At 47.5% G+C, this 13,008-nt stretch overlaps 1 protein-coding gene across 3 annotated transcripts in view; it reads right to left on the bottom strand.

Annotated features, from left to right (window-relative positions):
• Positions 1-13,008, bottom strand: part of osbpl2b (oxysterol binding protein-like 2b) — a 51,076-nt gene that overhangs the window by 18,782 nt on the left and 19,286 nt on the right. For 2 of the 3 annotated variants that reach the window (XM_080535352.1, XM_080535351.1), the window contains exons 4-8: positions 8,987-9,062; positions 5,759-5,893; positions 5,061-5,158; positions 4,047-4,229; positions 142-249 (exon numbers count right to left, since the gene is read on the bottom strand). In XM_080535352.1, the coding sequence (XP_080391478.1) occupies positions 142-249; positions 4,047-4,229; positions 5,061-5,158; positions 5,759-5,893; positions 8,987-9,062 (600 nt within the window). Of the gene's footprint in view, positions 1-141; positions 250-4,046; positions 4,230-5,060; positions 5,159-5,758; positions 5,894-8,623; positions 8,738-8,986; positions 9,063-13,008 lie in introns of those variants that run through there. The other variant, XM_080535353.1, reaches the window with a different exon arrangement.

Raw genomic sequence — 13,008 nt, 5'->3', positions numbered from 1 at the left:
CTCCTCCAATCAGGTTTGAGAAGGAGGTTAGGTGAGTGAGCGTGAGGGATGGAGGAAAGCCTTTCGAGATGTGTCCTCAGGTCCTCGTATCCCCGGGGCGTTTGGGGAATCCCCCTCACCAAACCCGGGGCGGTTGTTTACCTGTGGTTGAGGATCTCCACCGTGCCGTACTGCTCGATCCACAGCTTGCCCAGGATCACGTTGTGGACGCAGCAGAACGGGTTGGACCACGTGTACGTCTCGTTGTGCCTGAGGAGAGAGAGGGGGAGCAGAGCAAACATGGTGTTAATGTGGTGCTCTGTCAGTGGTAGGTGGGTGGGTGCGCGCACGCACACACACGCGCACACACACACACACACACACACACAGGACTATTTGAACAGCAGGGATACATGGTACAGTACACTTTGTAGGTTTGAGGAACCAAAGCAAACAGAAGGAGCAGGACTACAGGATACAGCAAATCAGGCGGACGGGATAGGAGTCAAACATTAACACACACACTGACTCAACACACACACACACTGACCCAACACACACACAAACTGACCCAACACACACACACACTGACCCAACACACACACACACACTGACCCAACACACACACACACTGACCCAACACACACACACACACACACACACTGACCCAACACACACACACACTGACCCAACACACACACACACACACACACACTGACCCAACACACACACACACTGACCCAAAACACACACACACACACACACACACTGACCCAACACACACACACTGACCCAACACACACACACTGATCCAACACACACGCACACACACTGACCCAACACATACACACACTGACCCAACAAACACACACACACACTGACCAAACACACACACACTGACCCAACACACACACACTGACCCAACACACACACACACACACACACACTGACCCAACACACACACACACACTGACCCAACACACACACACACACACACACACACTGACCCAACACACACACACACACACACACACACACACAATGACCCAACACACACACACACACACACACACATACTGACCCAACACACACACACACACACACTGACCCAACACACACACACACACACACACACACACACTGACCCAACACACACACACACTGACCCAACACACACACACACTGACCCAACACACACACACACACTGACCCAACACACACGCACACACACTGACCCAACACACACACACACTGACCCAACACACACACTGATCCAACACACACACACACTGACCCAACACATACACACACTGACCCAACACACACACACACTGACCCAACACACACACACACACTGACCCAACACACACGCACACACACTGACCCAACACACACACACACTGACCCAACACACACACACACACTGACCCAACACACACACACTGACCCAACACACACACACACACACACACACACTGACCCAACACACACACACACTGATCCAACACACACACACACACACTGACCCAACACACACACACACACACACACACACACACACTGACCCAACACACACACACACCCAACACACACACACTGACCCAACACACACACTGACCCAACACACACACCCACACACACACTGATCCAACACACACACACACACACACACACACACACACTGACCAGGGTTTCCGTTAACCGGTAATTACCGGTCTTTGTCCGTTAAAATTTGTTGAAGTCCGACAAATTGAAAACTCGTCGGTCATAATGTCCGGTGAAAATAATTCCCTCTAAGCACAATTTGAATACAATTCGCTAAAGTTCACATTCTGATTCCTTCTATTTTAAAAAAGACGAATATATAGGCTATGTATTTCTTTTATTATGATATGATTTGACGCCGGCATGATGATGACTCCTAATGTGTAGGCTAGCCTATGCGAAACAGCGGTAATAGTCAGATGCCACATGGGATTGATGCCAGATGGGATTACAGCCTAACCAGTCTATTACCGCTAAACCCAGTAGCCCATTCGGCGATAACCCGGCCCATCTGGCAACCCTGCCAACCCGGCCACCATAATAATACGCAAACGTTGCAGCTCAAAGTGCACCATAGCGAGCGATTAAATTAATGTAAACATGGCAAAACAAAGTAAGCTTAGCAATTACTTCATGAAACCAAGCAACAATGAGTCTGAGGAGAAGTCTGGCTCTGAAGAGATGGAGGCGGCTGACGCCGTCGGGGCTCCTCCAGCCAAGAAATCTCCAGGGTTCAGAGTTGAATGGAAAGAAACTTTCCCCTGGCTGCGTTTAGATGAGGAAGGGAAAATGTTCTGCTCACCGTGCGAAAAATCGGGGAGGAATAACGGATTCACGAGAGGAGCAACAAATATGAGAATGTCGGCTCTCACTGATCACAGTCGGTGCAGTGACCACATATCAGCGGTCAGTTTGAGGCAACAGCAAACCGCTATGCAAGGCCACTGTGAGCAGGCTAATGCAACGGCTAACAATAAGCTGCACTCTCAGCTACAAGTTGCATTTCACATGGCAAAAAATGGCATCGCATGTCATCAGTATGTGGGACTGACTGAGCTACTGAAAGCAGTTAAGGCTCCAGATTTTGTCTTGAGTGAGGGCATTTACCGCCACAGCGACTCCGTTGATGACATGGAAAGGGCACTGGAAGACGTTGTGATGGATCAGCTGGATGAAAAGCTAAAGGGGAGTGACTTCATTGGAATTATCATTGATGAGACAGTAAATATCACCGTGGACAAGAAGCTGATTATATACGTGAAGTTGGAAATAAAAGGAAGAGTTGAGACATGTTTTCTGGGCAATAATGATGTGCACTCCGGGACCGCACAGTGTATATTTGACAAAGTGGTGGAGGTGCTCCGCGAGAGAGGTGTGGAGCTGTCCCGCGTCATTGGCCTGGGCTCGGATGGGGCCAGTGTAATGATGGGGAAGCGTGCTGGAGTTGGTGCTCTTCTGAAGAAACAGAGTGAGTTTTCCATTCAGGTGCACTGTGGTGCCCACCGAGTTGCGCTGGCCGCGCTAGATGCTGCAAAGGCTGTTGACCAGGTAGGAGCCTACAAGCGCACAACTGCTTCTGTGTACTCCTTTTACAAGCACTCAGCCAGCAGGACCAATCGCCTCCGTCAGGTGACAGCAGCTCTCAGCGACGAAGACATGACGAGCCTAAAGCAGCCGTGCGCTGTCCGCTGGCTATCCTTGCACAGGGCAGTGGAGGGTATCAAACGTAACTGGCCTGCTCTGGTGATGGAGCTAAATGAAGAGGCTGTGGGAGGAAATGCCCAAGCCCAAGGCATCCGAGGTCAAATCCAGCCGTATAGCTTTATCGCCTGGACTCACGCACTGGCTGATGTGCTACCGGTGATGACCAAATTGAACTTGGTTTTCCAGAAAGACGACGTCAATAATAGCGCGCATGCGAATCATGTTATATTATTATATATTATATAGCTCGCATCTAATCGTATCGGATGAGAAATAGACATTAAATGGCATATATAGGCCGCTACACAACAGTAATCACCGCGACAAACAGCTATATTATATTTCAATATGATGACCGGAATATCACACGTTTGTCCGGTAAATCGAAATCTTCCCGGACACGATGACCGGCGGCAATTTTTTCTAACGGAAACCCTGACACTGACCCAACACACACACACACACACACTGACCCAACACACACACACACTGACCCAACACACACACACACACACACTGACCCAACACACACACACACACACACACTGACCCAACACACACACACTGACCCAACACACACACACACACACACACACACACACACACACAGGACAGGGATGGTATCGGCCGACACATACAATAAAACGCGAGCACACACACTCACACAACCCTGCCCCACACACACTCACACACCACACACCCACCCACACACAAACACAAACCCACACACACAAATGTCTACCCCCCCCCCCCCACACACACACACACCCACACAAACACACCACACACACACACACACACACACACACTACACTCACTTGAGCAGTTCTAGTGTGATGACGCCCTTGGGCTCGGCCTCCACGCTCTTGCCCCAGAACTTGAGTTTGGGGTAGATGGACCCGTGGAACACAAAGTCCCCCTCCAGACTCTCAGCGTGGAAGGCACTGACGGGAGGGTGGTGGCTGACCTGCTCTGAGATCAGCCTGTAGCCCTGGTCCTCTCTGGGGGACGGGACAAAGGAGGGGGAAGAGTAAAGGAAGGAGGAGAGGGGCAAAGAGAGAGAGGGGGAGAGAGGGAGAGAGACGGAGGGAGAGAGGGAGGGAGGGAGAGAGGAGAGAGTAGATCAGGAGTAATAAAGGAATAGAGGGAGAGGAGGAGAGAGAGAGAGGGAGGGAGAGAGCGAGAGGGAGGGAGGGGGAAGAGAGAGAGGGGGGAGAGAGTAGAGAGCAGATCAGGAGGAATAAAGGAATAGAGGGAGAGGAGGAGAGAGAGGGAGAGAGAGAAAAACAACAGCGCATGAGAGATTCCACCAGTATGAGGTCAGCAGCCCTGAGGATGCAGCGTGATTAGGATCAGCTGGGAGGGTGAGTAACATGGCATTACTATGGTAACTATGGTGTTACTACTGTTAGCTCTCTGTGCGGGGGCAGGCACAGGCATCCCAATAGAAAGGTCAATCAAGTCTGTACAGAAGTGTGTGTGTGTGTGTGTATGTCTGTATGTCTGTATGTGTGTGTGTGTGTGTGTGTATGTGTGTATGTGTATGTCTGTCTGTATGTCAGTGTGAGAGAGATGGAGAATGTGTGTGTGTGTGTGTGTGTGTGTGTGTCAGTGTGAGAGAGATAGAGAATGTGTGTGTGTGTGTGTGTGTGTGTGTGTGTGTGTATGTCTGTATGTCAGTGTGAGAGAGATGGAGAATGTGTGTGTGTGTGTCAGTGTGAGAGAGATAGAGAATGTGTGTGTGTGTGTGTGTATGTCTGTATGTCACAGTGTGAGAGAGATAGAGAATGTGTGTGTGTGTGTGTGTGTGTGTGTGTGTGAGTCAGGCTCACCGGGTCAGCTCGTAGGTCTCTCCCAGCAGAGGGTTGAAGGGCTTCCCAGTCCTGTCCCACTGAGAGGCCACCGCTGAGACGGCAAAAGCAGCTACCGCCTGGAGGGAGGAGGGAGGGAGGGAGGGAGGGAGGAGGAGGAGAAAGAGGGAGGGAGGGAGAGAGGAAGGGAGGGAGGAGGGGAGGGAGGGAGGGAGGGAGAGAGGAGGAGAAAGAGGAAGGGAGGGAGGGAGGGAGGGAGGGAGGGAGAGAGGAGGAGAAAGAGGGAGGGAGGGAGAGAGGAAGGGAGGGAGGAGGGGAGGGAGGGAGGGAGGGAGGGAGGGAGGGAGGGAGGAGGAGGAGAAAGAGGGAGGGAGGGAGAGAGGAAGGGAGGGAGGAGGGGAGGGAGGAGGGGAGGGAGGGAGGAGGAGAGGGAGGGAGGGAGGGTTCAATGTGGTTCTGGGCTTGTTCTGGGCTGCTTCTCTATATGAACACATCCATAGAATTCCCCTGACAGTCAAAACAACACCTGTGTGTGTAGTGTGTAGGAGTGGCTTCCCTGTGTCACACACACACACACACACACAGAGTTATGGTTGATAGGCATCAACAGGATTCAGCAGAGGCAATCAACAAAATGTTGAATGTGTGTGTGTGTGTGTGTGTGTGTGTGTGTGTGTGTGTGTGTGTGTGTGTGTGTGTGCGAGCGCCCTCCCTCTCACCTGCATGCGTTCTGTGGAGTCGGTCAGTGAGCAGGCTCTGTTGAGGAGGTATGTGTGCTCCATGTACTCTGTGATCCTCTGCAGGAAGCTGAGCGGCTCGTTGAACACGATGGGCATGGTGATCTTGGACAGCTCCTGCAATGACATGGGATCAGTCAATGACATGGGATCAGTCAATGACACGGGATCAGTCAATGACACGGGATCAGTCAATGACACGGGATCAGTCAAGGACACGGGATGAGTCAATGACACGGGATCAGTCAATGACACGGGATCAGTCAATGACACGGGATCAGTCAATGACATGGGATCAGTCAATGACACGGGATCAGTCAATGACACGGGATCAGTCAATGACACGGGATCAGTCAATGACACGGGATCAGTCAATGACACGGGATCAGTCAATGACACGGGATCAGTCGATCACTGCAACACCACGACATACAATGACGTTAGAATTATAAGGTTCTATCTCAATTTTTGTCAAAATGTAGTTTTTTACATAATCTGATCCATTAGGTGTTTATTAATGCCTGTGTGGTGTTATTTTTAACATGTTGAATTGTTTTTGTTAGTAATTCAGAAAATACAAAGGTTCCATCTCATAAAACATAATGGAATGTAAAAACTAAACTTTGACGCTCAATATCTCTGAACTACCCTAAACCTTATAATTCTAAGCTCACGATACAATGAAGCTTGCATAGAGACCTAGGCAAGATACCACCATCACCCCCCATCTCATAATTCATGGTGCAATACACTCACTGAACATTTGATTCGAAACACCTGTACACCTTCTCATTCACTCAGGTGGTGTAAAGGTGTGGGGAATGTTTTCTTGGCACACTTTGGGCCTGTTAATACCTATCAATCAGCGCTTGAGTGTCACAGCCTATTTGAGTATTGTTGCTGACCGTGTGCGTCCCTTCATGGCCACAATGTACCCATCTTCTAATGGCTACTTCCAGCATGATAACGCACCATGTCACAAAGCAAAAGCCGTCTCAAACTGGTTTCATCAACATGACAATGAGTTAAGTGTTCTTCAGTGGCCTTCCCAGTCATTGGATCTGAATCCAATAGAACACCTTTGGGATGTGGCAGAACGGATCCACAGCTTGAAAGCGCACCTGAAAAATCTGTTAGAATTGCGTGATGCAATCATGTCATCATGGACGTAAACGGCTTCACATCCAGCAAGATGATTTTAAACACAGGCCTCCCCCAAGGCTGCGTCTCATCCCCCCAAACTCTTCGCTGTCTACACCAACCACATCACCTGCAGCACAGAATGGATGGTGCTGCTGAAATATGCAGACGACATGGCCTTGGTGGCCCACCTGACTGGGGCCGACGCCCTGGCCAAGTACCACCAGGCAGCAGAAGACCTAGCCCTGGTGTTCCAGCAAAGCTCCCTGGAGCTCAACACCAGCAAGACTAAGGAGCTGTGCTTTGGGAACAGGGAGAAGGCAGACTGTCACCACCTCTTCCAACCCCTCAGCATCAACGGCCAGCTGGTTGAACAGGTACAGTCCTTCAAGTACCTGGGGACAGAGATTGACATCTCTCTGTCCTTCTCCCAGCACACTGACTCAATCTACAAAAAGGCCCAGCAGCGCCTCCACCTGCTGAGGAAGCTCAGGGCTTTTAACGTCAGCAAGGACATTTTAACCCTGGTTTACAAATCACTCATTGAATCCATTCTCACCTTCAATAACACATCCTGGTACAACTCCCTCACTCATTCCCACTGCAACCACCGCCCTGAACATTTTAAAATAGGACGCACACTGTTTTTCTTTTAAACCACAACATTTTAGCATTTTAAATCATAATACTGTTTTTCTTACTATTATTTTTAAATGACTAGACTTTTTAAATAGGCACTACATTTGATAAACACTGTTATATCTGTCTGTTTTATTGTATGTATGTGACCTATGTGTGTTTTTAATGTGGATAACGTATTCATGAACTGCACAAAGCCTGTCAAAGGAGAATTTCTGTCACTCTGTGACAGACAATAAAGCATTCTTGAATCTTGAATCTTGCACCAGAAACTCAAAGGAATGTTTCCAACATCTTGTGGAATCAATGCAATGAAGAATTCACGTTCACTCACGTTTCGCCGACACCTCGAGTCACTGCGCAAGAAGCTAACAGCTCGTGTGGCGTTGATGAGGCGACTGGTTGGCTCGGGCTGGGGCGCCGGCGCAAGGACCTTGCGCACGGCAGCCCTAGCCCTCGTTTATTCAACCAGTGAATACTGCGCCCCAGTATGGTGTCGCAGTGCCCACACCCGCCTCATCGACTCGCCTATAAACGAAGCCTTGCGCATTGTGACAGGATGCCTGCGTCCTACCCCCGTGGACAACCTTCCCATCCTAGCAGGCATCCAGCCCGCAGGCCTCCGCCGCATGGGAGCCACAGCACGTCTCGCCTGCCGGGCCGTGGAGCTTAATAACCATCTGCTCCATGATAGGCTCACTATAACAGCGGAGCCCTCCCGGCGTCTCAAGTCGAGACACCCATTTGTGCCTGCCGCACTGGATCTCAGGCAGCAATGCAGAGATCTCAACATCAGTGCGGCAGGATGGGCGGATTATATGTGGCGCGCGGAGTGGGAGGCTAACACCTCCAAACTCCGCGACCACATCCCAGTCGCCGGCGCTGAGCCCCTCGGGATGGACTTGCCAAGGCTATCCTGGGTGAGGCTCAATCGTCTCCGGACCGGCGTCGGGCGTTTCCGCTCATCAATGCACAGATGGGGCTTGGCCCCAAATGCGTCATGCGAGTGTGGCGCAGAGGACCAAACCGCAGACCATATTATCCTGGATTGCCCGGTGTACCACCCACCCAACGGGATGCATGGTCTGTCGGTATTAGATGACGAGACGATGACGTGGCTTCTGGAGGGGTGTCCAGAAATATAGCCCGGGTGAGCCCCTCAACCAGGTCTCGGGGTGGTAAAAGGGTAGCCCCTCGGCCCCGAGCCTGGTGGAGTGGAGAAGAAAAACAACAACCCATACGACGACGAAGAAGAATGAAGAATTGAGGCTGTGTTGAGAGCAAAGGGAGGCCCTCCCCAGTATTAGTATAGTGTTCCTAATAAAGTGCTCCGTGAGTGTATGTAGAATAATACATGGTAGGGGCAGTGTGTCCCAGACCTAGATATTAGTCTGAATGAGACCAGTACAAGGTTTAATCTGAGTCCCTTACCAGTCCGATGCATTTCTTCAGGATCCCCCACACGCTGAAGTTGTTTCTGGAGAACATGGGGGCAGGTAATGTTGTCCTGAAAGGTGACAAAAGACAGACAGAGATAAACACCAGGTGAACCTCCTGAGAGGAAGTCAGTAGAGTAAAGGTGAGTATCTCTGTGATAAGTATCAGTATCAGATCACAATCAGAATCGCTTTTGTTACATCTTACTGTACAAGTACACAAGAGTAACATTCTTTGGCTTTGGTTCCTCAACATTGCCATTGCAGCATTCAGATAAAGAGAAAAAAAACACAATAGTAATAAGAAGCAACGTAAGTAAGCAAAAAAAAAAAAAAAAAAAATCCACAACGACAAGGAAATAAAGTGGCCGCCTACTACTATAGTAGTAGTACTAATAGTACAGTACTACTATGTGACCTGTAAACTGTGTATGTGACCTGTAAACTGTGTCTGTGTGTGCGTGTGTGTGTGTGTGTGTGTGTGTGTGTCTGTGTGTGTGTGTGTGTGTGTGTGTGTGTGTGTGTGTGTGTGTGTGTGTAGTAGGGCTGCACGATTAATCGATTTTAAATCGAAATCGCGATTTGAAATGATGCGATTAGCTAATCGCAAAGCCTGCGATTTGCCTGCGATTTTTTTTTATTTTATTTTTTTAATCTATTTCAATGTTTACAGAAAGGACCTATTCTTTTTTACTGGACATTTTTATTAGCACTTTATTTAACTTGATTGCAGTATGTGCAATATTTAGATGCTGCTCCTGAGCCATAATTAAATAACCTTGTTTGTAGAAAGGTCCTATTTTATTTTCATATTGGAATTGTTCAAAAGAAATGGACACTTGAGAGAAACAAAATGGCAGCTGATTAAAAAAAACATACATAAATATGTTGTTCCAATTCATATCTTTTAAGTTCTCATCCTTGCATTAGAACAGTTTGATGGCATAAGAGCAGTTAACAGTTTGATGGTATCATGTGGTAATGCTCTCTGAAATTAGCCCATGATAGAAGGTGATAGACAGATTCATCCAATCACCTGCCAAGTATTTTTTGAAAGTACCTGCCCTTTTCCAAACAGCTTCCAATTAAGCTTTCCTAGATGGTTGTGTGAAACAAACCACCTGAGTCAGGTTAGTAATGCTCCATCACATGTTTTAATCTGAAGCTTGATTTTAAAGCAACCCAACTTTAAAGCAACCCAATGTAAGTTTAGTTCTTTCACTCGTAGCTCGGGCTGTGGGGGTGCTAGAGGAGGGAGCCTCTAAGTCCCCTGAAGACGTACAAACAAACTGCACGTTGATACGACCTTCCTAGCCGGAGATATGGCCACACTTTACAAAAACTCCCTTTTTTTTTTTTTTTTTTTTTTTTTTTGCTATTTAAAAAAATTTGTCGCAAATTAATCGCAATCGCGATATCCAAATAATCGCAATTCGATTTTTTTTTACCCAAATCGTGCAGCCCTAGTGTGTAGAGACATTTTGGTGGCGCCAGCCTTGGTTTCAATGTGTATAACTATTGACAGTTGAATGAGCCTGGCAGACGTCCTGGAGAAGTCACACCCTCACCATTTGTCAATTACTTGGCGATTGTAATGTCTCTCACACCATGACGTCTACCACACAATGATCATGACCTCCACCACACAACAATATTTAAGGAGAGGGACAGTGAGATATTCTTTGAGTTTTGAGTTAGGCCCGTCGCGGGCACCATTCTCCCGTGTTGTCCTTGACGCAAGGTGTGTGTGTGTATGTGTGCACGTGTGTGTGTGTGTGTGTGTTCACATGTGCGCCGAAGGATCTGTAAGCTGATCTATCTGGTACTATGTGATCTGGATCAGGGCTGACATTTCTTGTGCCACCATATGGACAGAGATAAAGATGAGGAGTATGTGGACGGGCCAGTCCCTTCAGCAGGGCGGACCCCGGAGAAAACGTGGGAGAAGAGAGTGAACGAGCAAGAGAGAGAGAGGTTTTTTTCAATCCGTCATCCGAAAAAAAAAAACGTTACGCATATTTTTAAATCCGTCATCCAAAATAAAAATGTTACGCACAAGGACCTTGCACACTGACCTCTGATGCGTTTTATTAGAGTCCGATGCGTTTATTTGTTATACTGACGTTGCGAAATTTCACAATACGCACTACATTCTAAATGCTTGATTTAGCTAAAGGTACAAACAAGTGAGAGCAATAGCCTATAACTAAAACCACATGGTAGACTACATCAGTAGAATGTATTATCAGTAGAAAGATAGATAGAGAGAGATAGAGTTAGAGTTAGAGAGAGTTAGAGAGAGAGAGTTAGAGAGAGTTAGAGTTAGAGTTAGAGTTAGAGAGAGAGAGTTAGAGAGATAGAGTTAGAGATATAGAGTTAGAGTTAGAGAGAGAGAGTTAGAGAGAGAGAGTTAGAGAGAGAGAGTTAGAGAGAGAGAGTTAGAGAGAGAGATAGAGAGAGAGAGTTAGAGGGGGAGAGTTAAAGTTAGAGAGAGAGGGGGAGTTAGAGTTAATGAGAGAGTTAGAGAGAGAGAGAGAATTAGAGTTAGAGAGAGAGAGTTAGAGTTAGAGAGAGAGTTAGAGAATGAGAGTTAGAGAGAGAGAGTTAGAGAGAGAGAGTTAAGGGCTCTGCACACAGCGTGCGATTTCTGTTGCGCGTCAACGTTCCATTTTGAAGTTTGAATGGAAGTCTATGAGAACATCGCATCGCAATGCACACGGCCCCGCACGGCGAAAATTCGATTCCATTCATAACAACAATGGAAATTATGGAACGTTGACGCGCAACAGAAATCGCACGCTGTGTGCAGAGCCCTTTAGAGTTAGAGTTAGAGAGAGAGAGTCAGAGTTAGAGAGATAGAGTTAGAGAGAGTTAGAATGAGAGAGAGAGAGAGAGAGTTAGAGAGTTAAGCGGGGTACACACAAGGATTTTCTTCAAATGCTTGATTTAGCTAAAGGTACAAACAAGTGAGAGCAATAGCCTATAACTAAAACCACATGGTAGACTACATCAGTAGAATGTATTATCAGTAGAAAGATAGATAGAGAGAGTTAGAGTTAGAGAGAGTTAGAGAGATATAGTTAGAGTTAGAGAGAGTTAGAGAGAGAGAGTTAGAGAGAGAGTTAGAGTTAGAGAGATAGAGTTAGAGAGAGAGAGTTAGAGAGATAGAGTTAGAGAGAGAGTTAAGCGGGGTACACACATAAGGATTTTCTGCGATTTCAGCGATTTTCGGATGTCTGAAAACAACAGAAAACGCCCGGTTATCAGATGGATCTTAACATTTTCCTATAACAAAATCCTGGGGTGTGAGGTGTGTTAAGAGTCACTTCTCTTCAATTGTGCAATCAACTCTCCTGGCAACCTGCTCGGAAAATGGGCGTGGCCGGCAATCGTAAATGTGAAATGCGTTCAATACTTCCGACCAGAAATCATAGGGTTGCCAGATTGTTTGGTGGAATTAGCGGTTTTAGACTGTGGTTAGGGTGGAAAATGTCATTCCCATCTGGCAACCCTGCTCGCCAATCAAGAAGCGAGCTGACTTCTTCTTTTCGTTTTTCTGCACTTTATTTGCCCTGTCGCACATGGTTGTCTCGTACAGGTCAGTCAGGGTACTACGTTAGATAATAATAACTTTATTTGTATAGCGCTTTTCCTGCAAACGTTGCGGCTCAAAGTGCTTTAATCATTATATAATCTTAATTTAATTATTTTGTAATTTAAAGGCAATATTAAAAGGATGGGTTCACGCGAGATTTCTGGCTTGGGGAACGAGACTAGAGAGTCCGGAATCTGTCGTTCCCCACGCCCATTTTCCGATCAGGTTGTGGGGAGAGTTGATTGCACAATTGAAGAGAATTGACTCTTAACACACCTCACACCACAGGATTTTTTATGGGAAAATGTTAAGATCCATCTGATAATCGGGCGTTTTCTGTCGTTTTCTGTCGTTTTCAGAAATCCGAAAATCGGGACAAAATCGAGCAGAAAATCCTTATGTGTGTACCCCGCATTAGAGAG

This window comes from Nansenia antarctica, assembly GCF_963989245.1.
Source record: "Nansenia antarctica genome assembly, chromosome: 6".
NCBI classification, from domain to species: Eukaryota; Metazoa; Chordata; class Actinopteri; order Argentiniformes; family Microstomatidae; genus Nansenia; species Nansenia antarctica.
Note: the sequence above shows the minus strand (reverse complement) of the source record. Positions and strands in the feature narration are given on the sequence as shown.